The 26,275-nt window shown below is 43.0% G+C and overlaps 10 protein-coding genes across 10 annotated transcripts; 3 read left to right on the top strand and 7 right to left on the bottom strand.

The window, feature by feature from the left end:
* Positions 1–434: 434 nt before the first annotated feature.
* On the top strand, positions 435–3,262 carry BDCG_06308 (S-(hydroxymethyl)glutathione dehydrogenase). Its single transcript, XM_045422041.1, has 6 exons — positions 435–1,172; positions 1,285–1,299; positions 1,444–1,558; positions 1,666–1,801; positions 1,878–2,515; positions 2,608–3,262. The coding sequence occupies exons 1-6, from the start codon at positions 1,152–1,154 to the stop codon at positions 2,823–2,825; spliced, it is 1,143 nt and encodes a 380-aa protein (XP_045277768.1). The 5' UTR covers positions 435–1,151; the 3' UTR covers positions 2,826–3,262.
* Positions 3,263–3,774: 512 nt separating this feature from the next.
* On the top strand, positions 3,775–7,338 carry BDCG_06307 (uncharacterized protein; the record flags this gene model as incomplete). The annotated part of the gene is made up of 5 exons (XM_045422040.1): positions 3,775–4,121; positions 4,881–4,933; positions 5,698–5,842; positions 6,568–6,687; positions 6,772–7,338. 5 exons carry the CDS (start codon positions 3,775–3,777, stop codon positions 7,016–7,018), a joined length of 912 nt encoding a protein of 303 aa, XP_045277767.1. The 3' UTR covers positions 7,019–7,338.
* On the bottom strand, positions 7,106–10,245 carry BDCG_06306 (myo-inositol-1-phosphate synthase). Its single transcript, XM_045422039.1, has 4 exons — positions 10,092–10,245; positions 8,966–9,872; positions 8,135–8,897; positions 7,106–8,061 (listed from the first exon to the last, which is right to left on the bottom strand). Exons 2-4 carry the CDS (start codon positions 9,670–9,672, stop codon positions 7,927–7,929), a joined length of 1,605 nt encoding a protein of 534 aa, XP_045277766.1. The 5' UTR covers positions 9,673–9,872; positions 10,092–10,245; the 3' UTR covers positions 7,106–7,926.
* A 146-nt stretch (positions 10,246–10,391) lies between these two features.
* BDCG_06305 (uncharacterized protein) lies at positions 10,392–10,979 on the bottom strand (the record flags this gene model as incomplete). The annotated part of the gene is made up of 3 exons (XM_045422038.1): positions 10,392–10,510; positions 10,584–10,744; positions 10,919–10,979. 3 exons carry the CDS (start codon positions 10,977–10,979, stop codon positions 10,499–10,501), a joined length of 234 nt encoding a protein of 77 aa, XP_045277765.1. The 3' UTR covers positions 10,392–10,498.
* Positions 10,980–19,608: 8,629 nt separating this feature from the next.
* On the bottom strand, positions 19,609–19,914 carry BDCG_06304 (uncharacterized protein; the record flags this gene model as incomplete). The annotated part of the gene is made up of 1 exon (XM_045422037.1): positions 19,609–19,914. The coding sequence occupies one exon, from the start codon at positions 19,912–19,914 to the stop codon at positions 19,609–19,611; it is 306 nt and encodes a 101-aa protein (XP_045277764.1).
* Positions 19,915–20,759: 845 nt separating this feature from the next.
* Positions 20,760–21,582, bottom strand: BDCG_17277 (uncharacterized protein). The gene has a single exon (XM_045426420.1). The coding sequence runs from the start codon at positions 21,500–21,502 to the stop codon at positions 21,080–21,082; it is 423 nt and encodes a 140-aa protein (XP_045281628.1). The 5' UTR covers positions 21,503–21,582; the 3' UTR covers positions 20,760–21,079.
* A 179-nt stretch (positions 21,583–21,761) lies between these two features.
* Positions 21,762–22,243, bottom strand: BDCG_17276 (uncharacterized protein; the record flags this gene model as incomplete). The annotated part of the gene is made up of 2 exons (XM_045426419.1): positions 21,762–22,082; positions 22,187–22,243. 2 exons carry the CDS (start codon positions 22,241–22,243, stop codon positions 21,762–21,764), a joined length of 378 nt encoding a protein of 125 aa, XP_045281627.1.
* A 489-nt stretch (positions 22,244–22,732) lies between these two features.
* BDCG_06302 (uncharacterized protein) lies at positions 22,733–23,359 on the top strand. The gene has a single exon (XM_045422036.1). The coding sequence runs from the start codon at positions 22,828–22,830 to the stop codon at positions 23,023–23,025; it is 198 nt and encodes a 65-aa protein (XP_045277763.1). The 5' UTR covers positions 22,733–22,827; the 3' UTR covers positions 23,026–23,359.
* A 1,166-nt stretch (positions 23,360–24,525) lies between these two features.
* On the bottom strand, positions 24,526–24,885 carry BDCG_17275 (uncharacterized protein; the record flags this gene model as incomplete). Its single annotated transcript, XM_045426418.1, has 1 exon — positions 24,526–24,885. A coding segment is annotated over one exon (360 nt), but the record flags the coding sequence as incomplete, so codon positions are not given.
* Positions 24,886–25,163: 278 nt separating this feature from the next.
* BDCG_17274 (uncharacterized protein) lies at positions 25,164–25,508 on the bottom strand (the record flags this gene model as incomplete). Its single annotated transcript, XM_045426417.1, has 1 exon — positions 25,164–25,508. The coding sequence occupies one exon, from the start codon at positions 25,506–25,508 to the stop codon at positions 25,164–25,166; it is 345 nt and encodes a 114-aa protein (XP_045281625.1).
* Positions 25,509–26,275: the final 767 nt, after the last annotated feature.

The raw sequence follows: 26,275 nt of genomic DNA, 5'->3' as shown, positions 1-26,275 counted from the left end.
ACTGGTTTTAGTAACGACGTACTATCTACTCTTATTATATTTTTTAAATAAGATTATAATTTCTATTTCTCAATTTAAATTATTTTTATTACTTTAAATAACTTTAAATCTTATTTAAGTGTTATTAAAAAGTATTACTTTTTAAAAAAATTAAAAATAGTTTAAAAAAAATCTTAAAATGTCTAAAAATAGTAACTTTATATGAAGAATGAGACTAAATGAGATTAAATGAGATCACTTTCTTATTTTTTCTAAGTCATGATTCTATTTTGAGATCTGATATATAGTCACTTTGCATGTTTTTTTAATGATTAGTCCCAGTGGGATTCACACCAAGAAATGTATGGGACCAGACCAAATGGGACCAAACATGAAATTCATGGTCCCGGCGGCCAGTCTAGTCACACGGTCAGCCGTCAGTCTAGGTATGGGTTTGTTGTTGTAAAGTAGAAGTCGACAATTGAAAGAATCCCTGTTATTAATTAATTTATTTTTCTTTTCCTTTTCCTCGTTTGCCTTTTCTTTTCTCCCTTTTTGTTTTATTTTCAAATTTATCTTTTAGTGGGAATAGAACCGGTTCGTTGGCCAATATAGGCATACGTGTAACGTGCTGCAGCACTGAGGTCGCCATTACATTCCTCGATATGGCAAAATAATCATTTATTTACCTTACCCAACATACGGCAAAAACAAAGAACTATTCTAACAATTGCATCCCATTGTGAGGGGAAAGAAAAACCTTACTTATCCCATGATTCCCAAATTAGAAAAACGTCAGCCAAGAAAATAGTTTGATTTATCTCTGGGTAACTACCCGCCCGCGTTTATTCCACGTTATCTGACTGGCGGGTACCCGAATATACGGCGCAACACATACCCCTCAATCCCGAGCGCCGCCCCCCCACCTGCCATCCTCCGCCGCGGCTTTTTGATCCTCCGCCCTGGTAAATATATCTTCCCGTTCTCACAGTTTCTTCTTCCGTAGCAGGATTTCTTGCATCTTTTTTTGCTTCTCCTCATTTCCAATTAAATCAACTCGCTCAGAGAAGAATTGTTGCTTTCCCGTCCCATATATCCCCGCTCATTTCAGCCAGCCAGCCAGCTTGGTCGCCATCTATTTTCAACCTTCACCAGAGCAACACGAATTCACGATGGCTAGCACCGTTGGAAAAGTCAGTTAACTTTCTCTTTTAATCCGTTTGGCCTGTTTGAATTGTTTCGTACGCTTAGAATATCGGAAGCTAACCAGTTTGACCAATGGGTGGAGTGGACAATAATAAACAGACTATCACCTGCAAAGTAAGAAACCGCCCACCTCCCATTCAATTACCCCCCTGTTTGATCCCCCTGGGAAGATATGGGATGATATCATTCTGAGAGCAACTGATGGCGTTTGGGATTGTTTGGAATGATGCCGGGCATGAGACTGAACTGAGAAAATAGGCTGCGGTTGCGTGGGAGGCAGGCAAGGACCTCACTATCGAGGATATTGAGGTTGCACCCCCAAAGGCCCACGAGGTCCGGATTGAAATATACTATACCGGTGTTTGCCACACAGGTGGGTTGATGACCTTTCCCCTTTTCTTTTGTTTGGGACTGTGAGCGACGGTTGAGAGGCGGAATTGATTGCTGTGAAATTCCGACTGACTTATGCCACTTTTATAGATGCATATACCCTTTCTGGAAAGGATCCGGAGGGAGCATTCCCCGTCGTCTTGGGCCATGAAGGCGCTGGTATCGTCGAGTCTGTCGGCGAAGGCGTGACTTCCGTTAAGCCTGGTGACCACGTAGTTGCACTCTAGTATGGACACACCTCCTCTTCCATTCTTCTTGGAATGGCACTTGAAATGGTTGCAGGTGCCTACTGACTCCAACAGTACGCCCGAGTGCAAAGAATGTAAATTCTGCAAGTCCGGCAAGACGAACTTGTGCGGTAAGATCAGAGCCACCCAAGGCAAAGGCGTCATGCCTGACGGCACATCCCGTTTCAAGTGCCGTGGAAAGGAACTATTACATTTTATGGGCACGTCCACTTTTTCCCAATACACCGTCGTCGCCGATATTTCCGTTGTAGCCATCACAGATAAAGCTCCCATGGACCGGACATGTCTGCTAGGATGCGGTATCACAACCGGCTACGGCGCTGCCGTGGTGACTGCCGGTGTAGAAGAAGGCTCAACAGTGGCTATATTCGGGGCTGGATGCGTTGGCCTTTCCGTGATCCAGGGTGCGTTGAAGAACAAGGCTAGCAGGATCATTGTGGTCGACATCAACGATAAGAAGGAATCCTGGGCCCAGAAATTCGGCGCCACGGACTTTGTCAATCCTACGAAGCTTGACGGGAAACCCATTCAAGACAAACTCATCGAGATGACGGACGGTGGATGCGATTATACCTTCGATTGCACAGGAAATGTCGGTGTAATGCGTGCTGCACTTGAAGCCTGCCACAAGGGTTGGGGCCAAAGCATAATCATTGGAGTCGCAGCTGCTGGTGAAGAAATATCCACGAGACGTATGTACTCCTGCTTCTTTCCCTCTTTTTGTAGAAGATTAAACTGGTATGGATAAAAATAAGCAAAATCGCTAACTGAATATAACCTACAGCATTCCAACTTGTTACTGGGCGCCAATGGAAAGGCAGTGCCTTCGGTGGAATCAAGGGCCGCAGCCAGCTGCCAGATTTAGTCGACGCCTACATGACCGGCAAGCTGAAAGTGGACGAATTCATCACCCACCGTGAACCACTGGCATCCATTAATAAAGCTTTCGAGCAGATGAACGATGGTGACTGCATTCGCTGCGTGGTTGACATGAGGCAGTAAGTCTTTGTTTTCTCTCTCTTTTGGCTATCACTGCGGTCAGCCTGGTTCGTTTTTCCTTTTCTTTTTCCTCAACACTCTTTTGAGGAGGGGAGGGGATGTTTATCAAATGGAAAAATAAATTGTAAGATGGGGAAACTGCCTGCGAGGTTGTAAACGGCAGCGGCATGGAATATTGATCGGCCTCTAAAGGAAGGAAAATACATAATAGGGCTTGATATCTAGCTTTTGATTTCTTCATAATAATAGCCATATATATGGAATAATGGGAAGCAGTTAACTAGCTATAATAATCCTTGGAATAGATTAAATATGCTCTATCAGAGCAATAATATGTGAGATGGTTGAATCTCTTATATTCTCCATGTGCGGAGCAATCGCTGGGGCAACGCCACCGAGGCGGCCGCCGCTACAAATAATATACACAACATGACTCCTCCTACTCCGTACGCTGGTGACCTTAATTTGTTAACTATTCAAACCATCTGAAAATCGAATTGGTCAATACTGTTCATCAAGATTTATGACTTTCTTCTACAGAACTCTATATCATGATGGCTCAACATCATCGTCACAAATTTCTCTAGATTGAGATATCTCTACTCTAGCACCCACCCCCATCTCTAGCCCTAGAGGAGAGCAGGGAGGGGCGAACCCTGTTCAATACTTTGATCAAATACATGCCTGACCGAACAGTAAAGAGTCGCTACAAGCCCGCAGCTCTCATAAGTGCAAAATTTGAACATGTTAAATCCACCAATGAGTTCCTTGATTATTTCTTTACATACATTTATGGCAGTGTCACTCCAGAAGAAGAACACAGAACTGGTTTCAGTTTTCATCAAGCATTTGCCTCCTTTCATGATTTCTCATCATGGAATTCAAAGCGCAGAGGAGAAGCTGTGGTTGCCATGGATAAATTCGCTGAAATATATGATTGATAATTTTTTTCATGCCGCATCACTTGGTTTTTCTCTTCTGCCATGTAGTTCGAGCCTCCTCCGTCAAAACGCCGCAGCCCAAACCTACATCGCTGTCTTCGAAACAAGCTGCACCGATTGGTACGAGAAACCGTGTGTCAAAGTTACGACAAGAATGTCTTTCCCCCGACCACCACCGCTGTGTGGCGTCTCGAAAGTTTGATAGAGCTGAAGTCAAGAAACGGCTTGACACAAATGGGGATAGCACAGATGATGACAGGAAACCCTTGAGGGATCTAAATAATGATGAATTTGAATGTCTAGAAGTGGCCCACATAATTCCTCACTCGCTCACATTCATCTCTCCTGAAGACTTACAGTTAGTTTGTTATCCCCCTAGTAATGGATAGTTGCTATGCCTCTCTAATTTGTTCATTAGAGTGAGTCGAAACAGGCAGCATATTTATCACATTCTAAAAATATTTGATCCGGATGTTATCCATCTTATTGAAGGCCAGGATATTGATAGCCCAAAAAATGCGTTGACTCTAACACAAAAAGTATCATCGGCTTTTCAGAGAATTTGAGATATATTTCGATCGCCGAGCCCCGAACATACTATTGATCCACCCTCACCTCAACTCCTTGCAGTCCATCGTGCTGTAGCACGCATTCTGAAACTAAGCGGTGCGGGTGAATTCATAAAAACCATACTTCGAGAAATGGAGGATCTTTGCGTGGAGGCGGATGGATCAACGAGTTTAGAACCACTCCTCAACTGGGGCTTAAAGGGGTTGGCTTACTAGCCTCGTTCGCTCTGGAATAGTTGCGCATTGATCATAGCATCAAGACACCTTTTTGAGACTGGATTTGCTCCACCTGGGCCATTCCTCTGTGCACAAGTAATGTTGTGATGATAATTACATTGAAGTGAGGCGCATCAAATCAACCATGGATGTCACATGTGATGAGGAAGCAATTTCAACCAAAGGTTTGAACCGCACGCGATCTCTCCTCTGTAGCTCTCTAGCTAATCTATTCATTGGATTTTTTTTTTTTTATTTTTTTTTTCCCTTCACTACTTTTGTCTTCATTATTGATAACTATTTGTGCCGCTAACACATGCTACTGCAAACAGGCCTCTCCTCCCTAGTGGAGGCCTTCTCGCGCTGCGGACCTTGGTGGTTGGTGGTGGGAATGTCCCATCTCACGCAACCGTTTTCCGTTCAAAATGCGACATGCTTTTTCTAACAGGCAACATCTATGATGGAACAATGTTACCTACTTTTTACCAACTACTGGCATATCCATATAATGCCCTCCTTGACTGTCCTATATCTAGAGGCTAGAGGCAAGGGGATACACGCACATCTATCACACAACACAAAGATGCCAGAGCAAATACGGAGTACACTAATGCCATATCCTTCCCACCTTTGCCCCACCAGAAGGTCTATCAAGAATCAACTCCCTGCACTACGAGGGTACTCATATCGAAGCAATGAACATTCAGCAGCGCGGGATTGGACGCAGGGGCCATTGTGGTTTCCGTTTCCCGCTGCTGAGAGGATTACTACTAGCCGCCTGCTGGCTGGTTAGTCCCACCTCTGTCGTTCCCAGGGAGGGGACCGTGGCATGTGCATTGGGTACCAGTCCCAGGCTAGTTCTGAAAATTTCTTGTTTAGTTGACCAGAGCAGAGGGGATAAAATGTCCAGGGCAAGATCAAGATGTCAAGATGTACAGGTATCTATGGTAAGGTAGGGTTTGCGCAGGGATATATACTCCGGTAGATATAAAAGGCGCAGACCAAGTCTGCGAAATCTTGCTTCTTCCTGATCTGATGTTGAATCTCTTGCGGTTCATTGGGCTTGAAAGCGTCACTCTTTTTCAGCGAGCAGAACTTCACTTCTATCGTTTTCAAATTTGAGTATCTCCTTGCGCCCTTCGAATCCAGACACAAACGGGAGAAATATGAAGTTCGTTACCGTCGCCCTCGTCGCCATCTCCCTCCTCTCCACTCCCGCCAGCTTCGTTCTCGGACAAGACCCAGGCCCTTCGCCGACGGAGTCAGTCGGTTGTACGCCGCATGGCGATCACTGGTATGTCAATTCATATTCATCATCACCATCATTCTCTTACCAATATCCTCAAGCCATCCTCAAAGAGCAGCTAGCTGGAGTATTTTTTTTATATTTGCCAACCCTGAAGGAATCAGATGATTAGATTCTCTGCTTTTATATTGAGTAGGGGGGAAAGGAGAGGAACAAAAGTTGACTGACATCTAAATCTATTCAACCGATTCTTGCAGGCACTGCACTGGTCCCCGCCTAACAACTGGTGCTGCTGAGGACACTGCAACCCATACTGCTGCAGACCCAGGCCCTTCGCCGACGGAGTCAGTCGGTTGTACGCCGCACGGTGATCATTGGTATGTCAATTCATATTCATCGCCACCATCATCTTCTTATCAATATCCTCAAGCCATCCTCAGAGAGCAACTAGCTGGAGTATTTTTTATATTTCCTGACCCCAACAGAACCAGATGATTGGATTCTCTGCTTTGGTATTGGGTGGGGGAGAAGAACAAAAGTTGACTGACATCTAAATTTATTCAAACCATTCTTACAGGCACTGTGCTGGTCCCCGCCTAACAACTGGAGCTAGTAAGGACACTGCAGTCCATACTGCTGCAGACCCAGGCCCTAGCCCTACAGAATCTGTAGGCTGCAAGCCGCATGGTGATCATTGGTAATTGACCCTCCTGCCCCCACCCCCCTTGCTCCATGTACAGTACATCAATCTAACATTCTAAAAACTACCCCAGGCACTGCGCTGGTCCCCGCCTACCAACCGGTGCTACTAAGGACACTGCAACCCGTACCGCTGCAGACCCAGGCCCTAGCCCTACGGAATCTGTAGGCTGCAAGCCGCATGGTGATCATTGGTAATTAACCCCCCACCCCCCCCCCCCCAACCTTCCTTGCTCCGTGTACAGTACATCAATCTAACATTCTAAAAACAACCCCAGGCACTGCGCTGGTCCCCGCCTATCAACCAACGCAGTAACTACGGGCTCTGCAGCTCCTACCACCGCAGACCCAGGCCGCGCGACGGCGACAGCGACAGCGACGGCGACGGCCGCGGGGACGGGGGAGGCGGGGGGCATTGGGGGGGAGACCCCAGTCCCGACGGCAGGCGGCGCTGTGGCTAATTTTTTTAAGCTGAACCAGTGCGTGGGTGTGGTTGGGGTTGTTATTATTGTGATGATGATGTGATATGATGTGTGGCTTGTCAGCTTTCAAGATATGCGTCACATGTCACTTATATATATACCCAGCGGAAGAGGGCAGAGAGAGAACGTTTGAGGAGGAAAATTTGATATACTACTGTATATATATATATATGTATCTGCCTGTCTTTTCAACAGAGCCTATTGCTACATGTCTGGTGCCTATGGTGCCCTTGCGATTCCTTGCGATTGACTCCGTTGGGTTTCCATGTTGCCCCGTAAATAGAGCAGAACTACATAGATAAACTTATCATGGCAGCCATCATTCAAAATCATACCACCGTTCTATCAATTTTCTATCGTTGCATAAAACCACGTATTTTACTGGCCGGGTCGGGTAGGATCTTGGGAGGGCCCAAACAAAGCATGTTGGCAGGTGGTTTCTCTTCGAATGTATCCATCATACTACGTAGGTGTCCTAGGGAGTTTGTTACTTACTGTATGCGTAGCTTATTCCAATCCAGATTGTTGGGGAAGATGATTAGACGTTACTTACTTAACTACTATCCTGCAGTCCTTCCTTCTGCCTTGGGTACCGTACCACCACTATTTTCACCAACACTTACGGATGTATGTACGCTGCTACAAGTTGGAAATGAAAATAACACGACAGGATCTTCAACTATTGTCTTCGCATATATAAATTGCCTAGGCATATGCTTAAATTAATTATTGCAACTTGGTAAGGCACTAGGCTAGCTGAACTAAAGGAGTGTGTTGACCCCACAAGTGGTCACAAGGGCAAAGCAAAAGTGCGAAAGGTTTGTTCAATCTGGTCAGATAAAAGGAAGGGAACGACAAAAGGCACGCCGCGGCCTGGGCTCGTTAATCGTTAATAGGCACAACCTATCCCCTGCGTCAAATGAGATCATGCGCAGAGATACGTGAACGAGTCTAGAAGAGCTTGTGCTCGAGAGTCATGTCGGACTCAGGCTGCAAGCCGATGCAGGCGCGGAAGACGTTGGTAATAGCAGCGCGCTGCTTGCTCAAGGAGTTCACGACGGGAGTTCCTGGTGGGGTCAGGGGAGCCTGAGAAAAATTTTTGTTAGTTCACTTAATCCGTAACCAGCAGCAAGAACCTAGAGAGCAAGGATAAAAGTACCTTTAGCATATAGCTGAGGAGGCTGAGAACGCTGTGGAAACCCTTGTACTTGTCGCCAGAGGCGGGCTTCCAGCTAACACGAGTCATGAGCTCCGCAATGAGGACCAGGTCAATGATCAGCGGGGAGGCGAGGAGGGAGTCCTCGCAAACGTTGAACATGCTGATGGTCTGGTGGCCGCCCATGAAGATCTCAGCGTAGTACTCGTCAAGAGCCCGCTTGTTGTCTCCGACAGCCGGCATATACTTGATCACGACAGTGTGGTCGGGGTGCTCGTCCTTCTTGTACAGGATATGGTTGGCAGCAACCATATCGTCAACGACATTGGACTTGGAGATCTCCTTGGAGCGGAACTGCTTGTGGGAGCTCAAGTTCATGCCATCATTGTTGCCTAAGTGGTTGTAGGAGGCAATCGAAGTGAGCTTGATACCAGCGTTGATCAAGAAATCCACGAGGGCGGACTTCATCTTGGTCTGGCCGGATTTGAAGTCATCTCCACCGATGAAGGCACCACGCTCCTCAGCAAGTTTGATAACTCCTGGAACAAAGGTGTTCTGAGGGGAGCCGTTGATGAAGGGCGCATCTTCCAAGATGGACGCAACCGCGAAAACGGTCGACGGGGAAACTTCCTCATGGCCGTCCTTGATAGCCTTGAGGAGATTGTCGGAAGTGTCATTCACGCCTGCGAGGACGTCGGCATAACGCTCAGTGTTGGCGGTCCACATGATGATAACCTTGTCCAATCCGTTGGCAGCCTTGAATTCACTATAGTAGCAATATAGGGTTAGGAATATATCTCTGAACCGATATCAATTGCAAAATTTTGAGCTTACCGGATATCCTGTTGAATCCTCTCAACATGAGCCCACGAGGCCTTGGAACCCTCGATGACGTTATCAGCACGTTCCTCCTGGTTGGCGGCGATGAAATCTGGGTAGTAGACACTTGGGAGAGGCTTCATTTCGGCCATCTCCTTGCGGACCATTTCTTTCAGGGACGGCTCCAGTACTTGGGCACGGTCCATGGCATCCGCAAGGTTCATACCGCTGATATCCCAGCCTCCAATGGCCAGATCATTGGGGTGGACCATGGGCAACATGTCGTGGAAGGGAACATTGACCTCCTGGGCGGTTTCCGGGTCAGTACCCAGCTTGACGGTGGAGGCCATGATGACGGAGCCGTAGTAGTTGGCGGCACGTTTGCCCTCGCGAGTGTCCCAGACGAGGCCACGACGATTGGCAATGATACCGGCAGTGACGGTGGTACCGTTATTCCCACCCCATCCGACAAGCATCATGCCGACTTTGCCGACCTTACGGTTGACCTTGAAGTCATAGGCAGATTCCTTGGGAGCGGCAACATACTTACCATCTGCGGCACGAGTGACGGCAGTAGTATGGTACACATACCTCGATTTGATTTCCTCATCAGTGTAGACGACATTTGGGGAGTCCACAGTGAAAAGAGTAGGAGTTGTTGAAGAAGTCGACACCGACCCGTTCAAGGAGACCTTAGCTTTATCTTCGGCGTGAGGGGCCATCTTGACTTGTCAAACACGAAAAAAATTGGCGCGGGTTTGATTGAAAAGTGATTGAAAGGTGAAGAAGGTAGAAGTAGAGAGTAGAGATCTCGAGCTTCAAATGGCAGTCAAGAGCTTTGTCGATTTATCGAACAAAAGGCAAATCCGATGCTCCTCCACGAGCGGACGAGCGTCGGCTTCCGTTGAACGGGTGGTGCGACCTGCAGGGAGATGAAAATTAGCAACTGTACTTCACAACGCGAGATATTACAGCTACGAGTGAAGCAGAACAAGGGAAATAGCAGTGGTTATCCATTCCCCCTTGAGAGAGAGATCAATGGCAGATACAAAAAAGAAAAAAAATAAAAAAAATAAAAAAGAGGGGGGGGCGGGGGATTAAGCAACAGTGACGGCGCCATGGAGGAGCAAAATCGACTTACGAGGGAAGAAGATTGGAAAACGTTTTGGCGGTATTGATGGACCACTTCCTAGAGAGTGATCGAAAAGCAAGAAAGCAGAGTTGGAAAGATTGCTGAAGGGGGATTGGATATTTGGGACTGAGATTGAGGTTGAAGAAGAAGAAGAAGAAGAAGAAGAAGAAGAAGTCGAGGTTGACGAGGGGCAAGAGGCAGCTTTTGTAGTCAGCAGGCAGAAGAGCAGGGTAACTACGCAGTACAGTAACTAAGTTAGCTGGTAAGATTATGTTATGTGGAGCCCGGTGTGTCTGCGGTGGAACACTCTTCTATTATTGCGGGTACTCTGTACTTCTTCTGCCTTCTGGCTTCTATTATTGGCCTGGTCTTGTCCGATGCGATGAGCGATTAATATCAACACAGAAACATTGTCGTCATTGTAGCCACTGTGATTAAATATTAGTTTAGCGATTCCCGACCCTACGTGAATGAACGAAACGAGCGGGTTTTGGACCTGACCTGAAGCATCCCGCCAGCAATCCCGTCATCGTCATAGAGGAAGAGAAGAAGCTTGGGAATATGCAGGTCGACATGCGCCATTCCTGCAGCCATCTGGCCAACTGGACTGGCTACTGCAGGTTGTTGCGGCGGCTGCACCGGCAGAACACAATGAGTTGTTCCTATCCATACAGAATACGGAGTACGTAGTTACTGCATGCACCATTGGAAATTATCCCCGCCCTAATAAATGATTAACTATCGATAAGATAAACCAACAACGCACACAGAACCTTGTTTGACCATACTGTTGCGTCTGTAGTTATGTAGTTACTCCGTACTACTAGTACACTAACCTCCTTCATAGGCAATGTCCAGCGAGAGCAGTTCTCCTGCCCAACCAAACACCCAGCCCATTGCCTACTGTGCATTCAGAACCCGCTCTCCCGCCTCAGGAATGTTACACCACTATAAACCTCCACTTGCTGTGTTGAGTTGCTGATTTGACGTATTTGGAGTTCCCGCCCATGTCAAAATGGCTGAGATAGTTTCCCACCTAAACTTCCGAAGGGACTTCTTTTTTCGCATCCCACAATAGTGGAATGGAAGTCCCCCCTTCCCCCGCCTCCGCAAAAATGGTCACTATTCTTCTTACCCATTTTTATTGCTACACGGTCTCACTGTGCAGCTTCAAATCTGTCCTCTCTAAGCCATTACAGGCCAAAGAGGGGCTCTTGGAAGGAATTTTACGGAGGCACATTGTTTCTTGAGCAGGTTGCGCTAGGCGGAGCCCCATAAATCGACTATTCCTGTGTACATACATGTACACACTCTGCAGCATATATCAAAACCATATCGCCGGCATGGCGGAGTTACCACTGCAGCATAGCCGACTGTATCAACTCCGATGTGGACGGCAACTGCAAGAATCCCACTCATAACCGAGCGGATGCATTAAAATAAAAAAAGAAAGAAGAAGAGCTCACCTGTCTTGTCCCATTTCCTCTTTTTTTCGTTTGCGTGATTCTGTTGACGTGTTCGGGAGTTGTTATAGTTATTATTATACGGAGTACCTGTCGGCTTAAGGAGGGGTACTGTGTATTGTATTGTAGCTAGTCAGTTGAGAGTGATTACATACAAGACTCCCCCACCGCCTGCAGCAGAAGGGAGGGCAATCAATCATAGGGAAGAACTAAAAACTGTCGAGAATGGGAAATAGCGGTCAGTATACTAGTCAGCTAGCAGTGCTAAAGGACGTATGCCAGTCTTGTAAACCGCCTCTCATTCCCCCTCTTGCAATAGCCTTTCCGTTACATCCCTTGCCCTGGACTCTCTACTCAGGATGAAGTCAGAGTCACATACATTTATTTATCGAGGTATGTACTGTACATGTACATGTAATGTACATACATGTGTCTAGGTATATAATATGCTCGACGCCTGCAATCCCCCATCGGAACCTTGCTACGCCGTGTTTATCTTTCCAGTCCTGTTCGTGAGATGTGAGAAGAGAAGAGGAAACGGAGTGAGAAGGCCAGCCCGTTTCCTTTTTTTATTCCTCTTTTTAATCTTAGGTCTCAGTTTGTGGGGGGGGGGGGGTTTTCTCCTCGTGACGTAGGTACTGTAAAGGTTTATAGTTACACTTGAAGGAGAAAGGGAATCAAAAAAAAAAAAAAAGCCATCCGGGAACCTTACCCCCACCCCTAAGTTAGTTATCTAAGATATGTGCTAGAGGTATCCCTTGCTCGCTCCAGGCAGCGACTTTGTTCAAGTACGAGATGGGGAAAATCTCACCATGCTTGATTTAAACTGGACTTATATTTCTTAAGGCACAGGAAGCCATAAGAAGCAAGGGATGTGCATATTCCATAAGTGTAGGCTATGAAATGCGTGGTGGAGGCCTTGATATTCATCATGTATGAACTGCACTGCCCAACCTCTCTCTCCCACCACCCTAGTCGAGGACAGAACAACAGCTCTTCCTCCGGCGTTCTATCTCTTTCTATTATCTACGGAGTACATAGCATAGGATAGGAGCCCCGCTGCTGGAATGAAAAGCAGAACTAGAAGAGGATTTATGTCCGGCCCTCTTTGCTCAGTCCAATGCTTGCGCTCTGATGCCCTCCGGTCCATTGCCAACATTGATCCCCTTCCTGAGCTTGCTTGTACAGGAAATGTTAGAAAGAAGTATGAGACAGACGCCTGAGGAGTAGAAAGGGAGCAGCAAGATTTTTTGTTTTTTAACCTACACCCACAGACACCTGCGATGCAAAGTATCTAGTTTGCATCTACCCGACAAGACCCGGAAAAGAAAAAAAAATTCCGAGTTTTCCTTTCTTGTCTCGCCAATATTGAGGCGGGGGGAAATGCCTCGGGAGATCGCATAGAATGTCCCCGGCCGGCAATTGTACCAGCGACAGGACGAATCGGTTATCTCTCCCAAGTTGCCGGATTTCTCGTCATTCGGAAATGCAGCCTGCGAAAAGGAGGCGGCCTGACCCCCCTCCCGTTTGTTTTAGGAGAGATATGTAGTCAAACGTGCAAGAGTCCTGCAAGTTGCGCACGGGAGGAATAGATACAGTCGGGGTATCAGGCATAGGATACAGAAGAAATCTGCACTATAAGTCTGATAGTCGGGCTTGCATCGGAGGTGCAGATTAATCCTTAAGCGAGTAAGTTCAGGAGGGGTCCTGATTTCAAAATGTCATTATGGCTGCTGCTGCGCACAAGTGATGCTCGCTCTTCGAAAACTCTCCACCATTCTTTGGAGTATTGATGAGGTAAATCAGTGAAATAGGAGCACATAACTAATACTAAGCTCTCCTTCATCAATGTGGAACGCGAAGGTGGGCATGCTTATAAATTTCCACGGTCATGGCTAATTCCCGATTATAGGAGGTAGCGAGTTAAGGATATGAATATTTCATGAATAATACAGCTACTCAGAATGATGTAGATAAATTAATTATTATAGATTAGCTATTTGATGTTGAGATATTAATTTTTGAAGTTCAAATTATCCATATTTCAATTGTTATTGTTATAGTGAGTGTGGTGCATTCACACCTCATACGTATTACTCAGACATAAACTTGAAACATTAGCTGCTGTCTCTCAGCTCCGTTGGGTTCGTAAATATTTTCCGAATGGAAGAGCCTACCTAACATTTCTCGTTCACACCAGTCAATCATTCATTGGAAGAAAAGTAAGTTCCTCCAAGGCCCAGTCCAGTGCATGCCAGATTCTAAGTACAGCAATAGGCGCTCAAGTGCCCAGAAACCTCATAGCTTTGCTAATCAAAAAATATTCCACCTCCCAGCTCCGTTCACGATTCTAGTAACTATGCCGGCAGCCGATAAAGATCGCGTCTACGTCGCCCTCTACGGGCGTGGTGGACAGGATCCGAACACGTATCATTGGGACCATCATTGTCGGACCCAAAGAAGATGTAGCGGCGGCCGCCTTGGTGGCGTTGCCCTAGCGATCGCTCCGCCTGCATGTGATCTCTTATGTTATATAACATAGCTAGCTGCTCCTATAATAATAGAAGAATCAACCTTTCCCACTTACAGGTTATAGCCCGGACATTCATGATTTTTCTTTTATTAAGACTCCTTATACACATTTTTATAGAAGGATTACACTGTAGTCAATTGCCCGCGGACTGGTTCACTTTTCTATGTTGATTTGAATAGAAGATACTCTCATTACTCAGAACAAGCATGCTCTAATAAGCAGATACATCTAGAGATTAAGAGATTGCATTCTTTCTTTGAATTAATAACTGAATGAGATTGATCTCATCTGAATCTCTTTTCTTACATCTATACTCAGATTATAATAACTGATGAGTAGCTTGTCTACTTCTCAGAGTAATAGAAAGAAGACTCTATACTTTCATTCTTATACTCAGACAGCTTAACAGGCCTCTATTGATGAAGAATCAGATAAAGATAATATTACTCAGTACATAGAAGTCACAGAGAAAGTCATGAAGTTATTCACTAGTTAAGACACAGACACTCATCATGAATCTGATAATGAAATCTCAAACTCAAGTGCTATATATACAGTATTCATAGAAGTGTGTTCTGTCAGCAGTTCTATGTCTAGAATGAGTTAAGATAACATAATATTCATGTTATTTAATAATCTTATAATATTCTGTAATAGAATAAGCATGTATCAGAAGATCATCTCTGCTGTGAACAATTTCAAATCTCAGATCTGTGAATATTAAAAGAATGTTTAAAAAGTCATGAATACTAAGACTGTAATCACATTTGACAGTATCAATTATCAGACCTGATATACAGAAATTCTTACAGATGCTGAAGTTATCAGCAAATTTAACATTCTTATGAAGAATCAATATATCTGTTCAGAAGACATCAGTTAAGATATGTTAAGTACTGAAAAATAAAGTATTTATATTAAAACACTGTATTAATGTATGTTACAGTTCTTATTAGAATCTGTATATATAATCATTGAAACTCTTGAGTCAGATAATGCAGCTGCATTATAAGAAAGAATTAAAGTCAAGTACACTATCTCACTTATGAAAGAATGTATGAATATCATAAAAGAATTAACTATCTTACATGTTAAGAAAAATGATTATCTAGTATTTTAGAGAAGATTTCATTATTTAATTACATATTACAAGAAGTTAGTGAACAACTCAGAAGACTTCTATTATAATCTCTTTCTTATTAGTTTAAAAGATTATCAAAAGTCTTTTATCAAGATATATTTGAATGATTTCTATATGACTGATCAAGACTCTATTCATAATATTAATATTGAAGATTTCATGAAACAGTTGATAAATTGTATAAGTAAGTCTAAGAATGAACATTTCAAGCTGCAGTGAGTTAATATAGTTATTATAATCTCTACTATGTTATTCACTGACAGCTTCAAGTGTAATATATGCAGTATAAACTAGTACTCAAAGAACACTTACTAATATCTATACTCTGAACTTACTACTGAACAGTGATGTGAGTTAAACAAGAACTGTATTATTATATCTGAAGAGAATGATAGTAGTAATATCAGTAAACATAATAAGCAGAGAAGTAAGAAGAAGAATAAGAATAAGAATGATAAAAAGATTGAATCTTTTAACCTTCTAGTCTCTCAACCTGTCACAGTCAATGCTGTGATTGCTTTTTCAGTGACTGTCAGCACTACATTCAAGCCTTGATTTCTTGATACATGTGTAAGCTTCAATATGACAGGGAAAAAGCAGTCTCTTATTCAATGTAAGACTTACATTAATAATCTCAAGATTAACACTGCAGATGAAGATCACAGTCATATTAAGAAAATCAGTGATCTTCTCTTAGAATCTGAAGAAAGAGATATTATGATTTACAATATTCACTGAATTCTCAATCTCACAGTTAATCTGTTATCATTTGTCAAGCTTGAAGATCAGGGCTTTTAATTTGAATTATTATCATTCATTTCATCTTACTTTCTCATAAGAGTCTCAAATAATATTACTTTCATTACAATTCACACATCTCAGAGCTTCATATATAAAATTGTTGAAAGAATGTCAGAAGTTGATATTCATTATAAGTCAAGAGTGATATATTACACTGTAAAATCATATATATATATAAATACTATAACTACTGCTGATAATAACAATTTCACTAATAATAATCAGACTTAATCTCTCACAATTGTTAAAATACTCATTGAATGATATATAGACTTAGATTATATACACACAGAAGTTATTATTGCATTGACAAAGAATCTGTTATCAGATATTTAAATCAAGAGTCTCAAGACTGGTTTTTTCTGTGACAGTTGTATGAAAGAGAGTATGATATGTTGTTTTTCTCAGATTCTCATGTCACAAGCAATCTGACTCATGTAACATATTCATATTAATCTTGCAGATGATGAGTGTATATTAAATAAGATGTCTGATCACTCTGTCAAGTTGCATCAGAGAACTAAATACTACATATTAATTACAGATAATATGATGAGGTATAGATAAGTCTATTTTATGCAAAGCAAAGATCAAGCTTATAACTATTATACTTATTAGACTCAATTTACAAAGAATTTGAGGTTTACAGCATCTGCATATATTAGAACTGATATTAACAGAGTATTCAGATCTGTAAAAATCATCATATTATTCAGTAATTACAGTATAATTTGAGAGCTGATAACTTCTTATTCTTCACATTAAGATGATGTCTCTGAACATGGAATCTGCATGATTATAATGCATATGAGAGTAATCATCATTGACAAGAACATCTCTAAGAAATTTTAAGTGAATGTATTAAACACTGTCATTACAATAATTAATAACACATCTACATCTACTATACTATACAATGAGAAGTATTAGTCTGCAGTTATGAAAGATAAGAAACCTGTCTACAGCTCTTATACAATTTCTTTTTCAGTTCTGATGAACACTCTGCTGCAGATCTCACATTTCTACAAGCTTAAGTTGAATGTCTATACTCATCTTCATGAATCACAGAAGCTAGCAGACAAACTGTCTGCTCAGACTGATCTATATAAACTTATTGAATTCTGCAGATGCATGATCTATCATGTGTGAAGTTCTATATCAGATAAGCTTATTAATATGAGTGACATGATTTTCCCTGCAAAAGTGTAAGAAATATTAAAAAATGTAATCATCACTATAACTGCAAAAGCTAACACTGACTTAATCACTGCTATCTATATAATGAAGAATTCTGATACTTCTGATTTTTCAGAATCATATGTTTCATGAATACAGTCTGCAAAGATCTTTATAGCTTACATCTTTTTATCAATTACTAATGACTTGCTGAAAAGCTTTAAGAATGTGATAGGCTGATCAGAGAGTATAGAAGAATAATAAAGATATTCAATACAATGCAAAATAATCAATTTAGAGAGATGAAAGATCTGAATACTTATACTGTGTTCTGATGTTTCTGCTAATGAACTCATGACTTTCAGCTACTAAGTATTCATAAAGAAGAATTATTCTGAGAACTTCAATACTGATGAAAACAGTATATTATAAAAGTTCAGATGAGTAGTCTGCAGTAATTGACTTAAGAAAAGCCTAAGAGAGAAAATATACATCTCTGTTATAATGAATATAATAAATTGTATGATGTTTATCATTGTAGTGAAATATAGATGAACTCTGTGTTAAGTTAATATTATACTTATCTATCTACACAGATAACTAGAGAAGACAGTTTACATGCATTAACTCACTGATTTTGAAGCAGATACTTCATACACAATGATATATACTGTCAAGAAATCTTTATACAGCTTGAACTCTGTAATAAAAATCTAGTATAATTATCTCACAATTCTGCTGTGAGAACATGAATTCACTCTCAGTTTATATAACTCTAATCTCTGATAACATGACATGTAGAAGAATCTATATATAATAATCTATATTAATAATTTTCATATTATAGCTGAGCAGTCTGTGAATACTGATTGATTGATAAACATGCTGAGTGAAAAGCTTGAGATTAAAGATCTCAAAGAATCTAAAAGATATCTGAGTATAAAAGTCAGTTATATGAAGAATAAAGTTAAATTAACACTTAAATAATATATTACATGCTTGATATAAGATTTTCATCTTGATAATACAGTTACTATTCACTTGCTCATGAATGAAGACTTATATCTAGATGACTCTCTCATGTCAGAGAAGAAAAGCAGATTCACAAAGACTTAATATTAATATAAAGTCAGCTATCTGCAGTATTTAGTAGTTAAATTATATCTGAACATTATCTATATGGCATTTCTTCTAGCACAGAAGAACTCAGCTCTCACACTGAAAGCATGAAAAGCTCTACTACATGTTATACACTATCTTCACAGTACTAAGAATCTGGAAATATTTTATAAGAATTTAAACAATGATATGAGTAACTTACTGAATACAATATATACATCAGTTGAATACACAGATTCTGACTGAGCTGATTCTCTTAATAACAATCAGAAGTCTATATCTGAGTTCATCTTTAAAGTTACAGATATCTCTATATTATAATGATCTGTAAAGCAGCTCTGTATATCTCTCAACTTAAATAAAGCTGAGTATATGACTCTTAATAAGACAGTGTGTGAGATAATATGATTATGAAATATAATAATGAACTTATTATTCATTTCAAATAACTTAATCAAGATTTATACTGATAATAAGAGTTCAATTGATCTGATCACTATGATAGTGATGATCATGCACAGTAAGTATATTAATATACAATTTCATTTCTCACATACACAGCTGAATGAGAGAATTATATCTTTGAAGTACATCTCAACTGAGAAAATAACAGCAGATGAATTGATCAAATCTTTAGACACTATTGTATTTCAGTGATTCCTTGATTTGTTAGGTCTTACAGGTGGAAAGGGCCAGAATGCCTGAAATTAATGTATGTAGCATGATTTGAAGAGACTCAGGGACTGCATGGCAGGCTTTTCTATATAACATTTGAAGATAATCACAGTGTTAAGATCTTGCATGGCGATGCGAGGGGGGGTGTAGCAGCGGCTGCCTTGGTGGCATTGCCCTAGCGATCGCTCCGCCTGCACGTGATCTCTTATGTTATATAACGTAGCTAGCTGCTCCCATAATAATAGGAGAATCAACCTTTCCCACTTACAGAAGAAGCAGAAGGGGGAGATGGACATCGCTATCACGTGAAACAATAACTCGATCCAGCCAGCCAGACCCAGTTCAACACTCGAGATCCCACTCATCCAGACCAGTTTCCTTCTCGGGCATGTTAGAAGCTTAGGAACTCAAGTCACGAACTGGCAAACAATTGAGCAAAATGCTAAGGATTATATCTGACAAAAGCGGCAGCAAAGACGATATGATGGCTCGGGATCATTTCCACCGAGAACCGTTCCAACCTTTGACCTTAACGAGAGAAAGGAGACGGTTCCGTGAACGATAGGTTCCCATTAGTGGATAGGAGAAATGCAGACAGGCATCTTGATCAGATGAGACCTAGATATCTCCGAAATATTTAAGACGTATCTCCTCCATCCTCAGTGCCTCCGGGTATTCTTCAAGAAATTTACCAACTTCGTCTCTCCAAAACACATTATAAGGGTTGACATTCCAAGCCGTCGTGTACTCCCAATATTCTGGATACCAGCCACAAGTGTCCCAGTCCACAATTCCCACAATTTTATCCCCGTCAACAAGAATATTTGGGCTGTTCAGATCCCCATGCGTTAAAGATGTTGGGAATTGTGAATTTTGGTAAAATGTCAGTAATTTGTTGATGTCAGGCAATCCATCCGGGGACATCTTAATCCCACTTGTAAGAAAAGAATGGAAGCTTTAAATGGTATCAAATGGTCCGAATCCTTGCACACCATCAGGAATCCGTGGGTCATAGAGTTTAGAGCCATTCATGCCCCCAACTACACCAGGTGCTGGAGGTTTCAATGCGCGCATCTCCTCAATGTAACCCGTCAGCTGCTATAAGAGCAGCCTCTTAGACTGATCAGATCGCTCGGACCAGTTGTGGCCAATTGTTGTTGACCCGACACAAGACATCACGATATAGATGATACCCTTCCGTTCAAAAGCGCAATAAATCTTTGGCACGGGTATAGATGTGTTGGATGCAATCAGTTGCATGGTTTCTGCGGAGGAAAGATGCTGGAATGGACCATATTTGATACATATTTGGCGAGTAAGAAACAGAACTGATGACTGGCGTGGGCGGAAACGTTTTAGTGCGGCAATTGCTGCAAGCACAATGTTGCGCCGCAACCAGCTGTTTTTGAAGGATCTCTGATGTGATACAGGAGAGGTTATGAGAAAAAGATGGCGTAGAGAGTCACTGTGGCCATCCAGGATGATAATGAATGGACTGCTCCGTAGAATTATAATTTGATGAGCATCTGGCAATATAATAGGGGCTGGAACTTTTGGAGCCGGAATAGAGATGATCCGCTCCGACAATACCCAAACCAAACCCTGGGAAAAACCACCCTCGGTAGGTCAACATCCTACTAGATCAGACGAATAGAAGATCAATTTGATTCGCTCAATCCAGCACAACCCTACAACTTTATGAGCAGACTTGTGTTTTGATAACGTTAATATGGAGTCAACATAATGAGCTCAACGACCGAGACCCAATACTGGTCAAAAAAGTTTTGGAATTCCTATATACGAGTAACTATATGCTTGAGCCTCATGAACCAACTTTTTGTTTGGATCTAGATGGCCATCTTGTTCTGGATACAAGCCAGAACAGCCCCATGTGGATCCTGTGGCGGAAATATTGCTTCGCGCCCTGGTTTGATTATGGGATATGGCACAGTCAATGATGACGTTCCCGGCGCCCAAAATACACATAGTATACATCCGGGATATCATCTGTAGACAGATGAGACCTGGGATTTGACAAATCTGCTGAGGGATTAGGAGTCTGAAGCAAGTTGCCAGCCAAAGAGTCAGGCTAAGTACTTAAATAAGTAAAGCCCAAAGAATCTACAACTGCTCTTTGCGAAGCTCCCTGCCATACTCCCAGAAGGTATGCGCTTTGAATGCCATCATTCCTTGGAGATGCACTCCCGCAGATGCCACACCTCTTTTTCCCAGATGCATACCCCTTGAGTTCATCGTGGTGGACGTTCTTTTCAACATGTTCCCAGAAGGTATTGTTGTTCTTCCATTTCCTGTTCCTTTGCTTCATGGGAAGTGAGGTATCACATATACAAAACGGGCACCTGTAGTCCTGTAGGGTTTGGGGAACGACGAATGGCGTCTCCGGACTGGGACTTGGAGATTGCCCGGCGGTATCGTGTTCGGACAGGCGTCGTTGTTCACGCCGACCTAGGGGACGGGGTTCTTTCCGATGTTGAAGGCGGACTAGCAGCATCGTGAAGGCACATCGCTGCCGGAAGATATCATCAAGCTTCAAGCTAGATTGGGGCCTGCAAGTGAATTCCACAACCTATCTCTACTATGGGCTCTGCAATACTGGAGGGGGGTGGGGGGTAAGTTCATTGGTTCCTGGTGTCCTTGGATTCGACGGTTGAACCGTTCTGTATCTGCATGGCGGAAGTGTCGAGTTCGATTCTTTTCACCATAATGGTTCCAGAGATGGATTTTTGCGCTGTTCAACTTACTCTGGACTCTCATCTTCTCTCGGTAGAGAGCAGTTCCAGCTGCCCTGGGATTGATGTGTAGCCTGCTGCTCGGATCCTGGCAGACAACTCCTGGTTCTTTTTGGATAGGGCCTGCATCTTTGGATGTGCTGCTATCCGCTGGATTTGCTCGTCTGTGGGCCGAGTAGGTGCCGCGGAATTGGTGTCAAGTCCGAGTGAGCATGCCAATGCTTGCACTCTTGCTCTAGATGACCTATCTACATTCATCACTTCCTGCACAACATTGTTTAGGTAGTATTTAACAGCATTCGAGTCATGGCCAGCAATCTGATCTCGCACCGATGCCGGTACCTGTAGGTGAGGAGAAGGTGAGCAGCGCGTATATTGAATGACATGTGGGGAAGGTTGATGACATACTGTTTATGGAATTGATGAGAGTTCGCCGCACTACATACTGACTGGAAGTAGTTTCCATCCCAAATATTATTCCAATATGGCTCTCGTGCACGCATGGAGGAAGGTGATATATATATATATATTTATTTATCATTTTCTGCTGCCTTCTGCTTTTCCTTTCCTTCAGCCATCAGCTAAGTTGACGAGATAAAAGGCCACCGGCTAACCCTTGCGTACGGCTGAGAACGATGGACGCAAAATTCCGTCCCCAGTTCGTGTCCTAGTAGGACTTCTAGCTTAATCGCAACACTTGACAAGCGTTACTCGGACAAGGGGCTGGCCTGTATGTTATACTGCTGGAAAGACCTCAATCTTGCGCCATGACGGCTGTGAAGCGATTAATCATTACCTCACAATCTCCAGAAGCAAGCTGACAGGGGGGCATGGTGGGAACGAGCTCCCATTCTGGATCCTGGGGCTGAACGGTCAACAGCAGCTGACGCCACTGTTACTAATTGGTACTGCGTCATGTCCATTTTTGCTCACAAACCTCCGAGTGGAGGATGCCTTCATTTCAATGGAGCTGTATTTTGGAGATAACAGTTTGCGCGCAGCGGTCCCGACGCACAAAAGGTAGTCAAGCAGTTCCCTGTTATTCTCGACTACTCTCAAAGAATCCATCAAGTGCATTTCGCAGACAATGGCAGTTGTAAGGAATGAAGGATTCACACGTCTATCGCAGGCGATGTTGGTGCTCCGTGACGAGGGTTACCTCGAATTCGATCGCATCTTCGCCAATGGTTTCGAGCGCAACTCCATCTCGCAACACCTCTGCGGAGATACCATCTTGAATGATAAGTATGACTACAAAACCTGCGGCCCACACAGTGCTGGATAATCAACATAGTTTTGAAGGTTCTTCCTCGCCGACTCCAGATCCCTCCCCTCTCTTTTATTACTCATGAACACCAGGATACTCAAATATCTCTCACATCCATGGCATTATTCTGGCAGGGTAAATTAGTGAGAAAAGGAAGGGGGAAAAAATGAAACGAAACATTCGCGAATATAATTTTCGTAGGGCTGTCGTGCGCCAATGCACAATACACCATTTGTATCTATGCTAGGCATTGATTCTATATATATACCTCTCAAATGATAGTTCAACATGGCCCAAGGAAAAATCTCCGCCAACATCAGCACTAAATGGCTAAAATAATCAGCTCTCTTGCCCTGCCCAAACTTACAGATCGAATCTCTGAAACTCAATATTCTCTAAGGATCGCTTACCTTTGCTTAGAATGGTGACCAAAATTTGGCTTCAACCCGCACCGAGCTTTCTTCACCGGGAAAAAAAGAACGCAAGGAAAGCTGCGGACAACAAGAGTATGAAGATTCGATGGTTATCCGTGTAGAGAGGGATACAGATGAGCCAGCCAAACTGGTGGGCATGCAATCCGGTCGTTCCTCTAATTTGAATTGGCTTGCTACTTCAAGGCACGTAAAGGTGAGAGGGCCTTTACTTATATATACCGTGTCTCATGGCTGAGGCATCTTGAGTTGACTGCATCGTGCTTCTCACAGCTCCATGGAAATCCAATCCAACTAACTTACCGTTTATTTCAATGAGGGTCTATTTTTATCCTGCATGTCTGCATATCATTGCTCGTTAACAAATCGAAACAAATTATTAGTTAACTATTGAAGAACCGGCATCTTCGATCATATCTTTGTAGGAGTGGAAGACGCACATGAGCTCCCTCCTGCTACTTCCTCGCGCCCTTTCTACATAATATCTTCACAAAGTGCGTAGGAATAGCAGCTGGTTATCAAAAATAAATGCGAAAAGCTTCACTTTTCCATCCCAGCTTAAATACACAGAAACGACAGGTGGGACAGATCAACGTCATTCATAAGAGTGATGATGATCATGCAACGGGTTTTGTGCATGCCAACCCACAAGCGACAAGCGGGGGTGTTTTCTTTATTATTAGTTCACTTTATTTCCGCTTTCCCATATTTGACAACCACGACGTACAGTACTCCATCAGCAGTCGAAGATAACTGTCCGGAGCTGAGGCAGCGAGGAACGAGAACTAATATACTTCCCCTGAGCCGGTAGTGGGCCTGGGAACCCGGCGCTGGATATGCCTTTCAGGCAGGTAAGAAGTAGTTAACTGTCTGTGTCACAACAATAACATCGCTTATGTATGTATGTATCCCCTGTCACTTATCTCCGTGAGGGGGCGATCTGAGGGACGACGGCTGCATACATACGGAGTATATGTGTACTCTGTAAGTAGTTATACAACCCCAGCATGTGTAACAAAAATTGATTTCACGACATGTACGCAGCAGTGGTACACAATCACGATTGCACGACGAAGGCACAGAAACATCACAAGTTTCTATGAGATATACGAAGCAATGATGATACTCTATACGTAGTAAGCTGCAACGAGAAGGTAAAAGGGGGGTTTTGTAGCAAAATCAAGAGTAAGTTTATGATCAGTGCAGCATTTTCAACCTTCCCGCCCAAATCATCATTCACATCCAATAAGAGAATTATCGGGTTTGATGCGTTTTGTCCGTGATGCTCACGAGGACTCGAGGAGGGAGAAAAAGGTGGGGGAGAAAAATGTTTAAAAGGTCTTACGCATAGTACAGGGACAAATTGAGCTTGGAGCGAGGAGTAGTGCCGAGCTAACGCAGCATGGCCGTTCCAGGTAGAACAGGGGACCGTTTTGGTGGATGGCACCAAGAGATATCAAGAGGTGGACGATGAAAGCCGGCTCTTCTTTACATTTGGCTCGGACATTTCATGTCTTGTGTTGTGTCTGATACGCAGCAAGAGGGTTTTGCTATGGTAATAATATTATTAATACAGATGTGTTGTCTGTCTCAATGTCAGTATTATTCCTTTTCGTGATATCCGCCAACATATGCCTGATTATCCCAGAAAAGCAGAGCAGCAAAAACGGAGGAAACAGGACTTGTACATCTTTTAACCATCTCCAAGTTTTCGCTTCATACATATCAGCGCACCCCTTCCAGGACTGTAATATTGATGTTACCTTTCCTGCTCTTGAGCAACTCCTGCAGAAATATTGCATCATGGACAGTTCGAGTCAGAATAGTCGCTATTCCGAAGCAAGGAATGAATGGTATCCGGAATACACAAGTCGGCCTGGCCTGGTGAGCGGACTTGTTGATTTCCCCTTTGGTGATTTTTCTTTCTTGCCTTTCTCGTACATTTTCCCTCTTAAAACCTCCGACCTTGGCAAGGATTGGACGGTTTCTTGCGCCTGCGATTTCAGACCTTGGACCTGGCATTGCAGAAATATGCATAAAAAACCAGACATCCAAGGTTGTGCCTTGCATGCATGCATATATAGTTATTTATTTATTTAGTAAATTATGTATTCCCAGTCGAGATCTTGATCTTGATCATGATCTCAACGAAATGGAAGCGAACCCTCAACTTTTTGATAAGAGCCGCCAGTGCTCGCGCAATCACTTTCTTGCTCAGCAATTCTGATGGTAAACCAATAATAAAAAACAAAACCCTCAAGCAAGCTCTCTCTCCCGCTCACATGAAAGAGGATTGATTGATGTGCAAGAATTTAATAATCTGTAGAAAGAGCCAACAATACCAGCCCAAGGACCGATTGCTGTTGCGATCTGCAAAATGTATTTTTGCTTTTTGTTTTCTCCAGTGGGGATTGGTCTAAACTTACTTGGTTAGCGAAGGAGCTAATTGATGGAGGAGGGAGTTTGCGATAGAAAAATGGGGAAATGGTTACGCAAGAGGAAGGGTAGCTCTTGTCGATAGCAGGAAGTCGATTGGCTGAGGGGACAGCTTTCATTTTGGCGGGTTGGTTCATTCGTGCGTATTTAACGTTGAATAGCTTTAAAGAAGAAGTCTGGCCGTTGTTTTGGATTTTGGGTTTTGAGGCTGATTCGCATCAAAAACAGAAAAATGTAAACAAAGGAGAGTATGGTAAAAGAAAAAGGGGAGGATTTTGAGGAAGAATATAATCAATCGCCCACCTCACCTGGAGAGAGAGCTTGGAGCGCGTGATGAGGGGGCCCTCATTTATTCAGGCCAGGGATGACGCTGATATCGACGATCCATGGATGATTTCGGG

This window comes from Blastomyces dermatitidis, assembly GCF_000003525.1.
Source record: "Blastomyces dermatitidis ER-3 genomic scaffold supercont1.6, whole genome shotgun sequence".
Classification (NCBI taxonomy): domain Eukaryota; kingdom Fungi; phylum Ascomycota; class Eurotiomycetes; order Onygenales; family Ajellomycetaceae; genus Blastomyces; species Blastomyces dermatitidis.
This window is presented reverse-complemented; position numbering and strand designations above follow the sequence as displayed.

Coding starts and splice junctions, on each gene's coding strand:
- BDCG_06308 (XM_045422041.1), top strand. CDS start 1,152: ATGGCTAGCACCGTTGGAAAA. Junction 1,802..1,877: donor GACCACGTAGTTGCACTCTA/GTATGGACACAC, acceptor TGACTCCAACAG/TACGCCCGAGTGCAAAGAAT. Junction 2,516..2,607: donor TGAAGAAATATCCACGAGAC/GTATGTACTCCT, acceptor TATAACCTACAG/CATTCCAACTTGTTACTGGG.
- BDCG_06306 (XM_045422039.1), bottom strand. CDS start 9,672: ATGGCCCCTCACGCCGAAGATAAAGCTAAGGTCTCCTTGAACGGGTCG. Junction 8,898..8,965: donor AGGATTCAACAGGATATCCG/GTAAGCTCAAAA, acceptor TTGCTACTATAG/TGAATTCAAGGCTGCCAACG. Junction 8,062..8,134: donor TCCTCAGCTATATGCTAAAG/GTACTTTTATCC, acceptor AATTTTTCTCAG/GCTCCCCTGACCCCACCAGG.
- BDCG_17277 (XM_045426420.1), bottom strand. CDS start 21,502: ATGCTGCTAGTCCGCCTTCAACATCGGAAAGAACCCCGTCCCCTAGGT.
- BDCG_06302 (XM_045422036.1), top strand. CDS start 22,828: ATGGCAGTTGTAAGGAATGAAGGATTCACACGTCTATCGCAGGCGATG.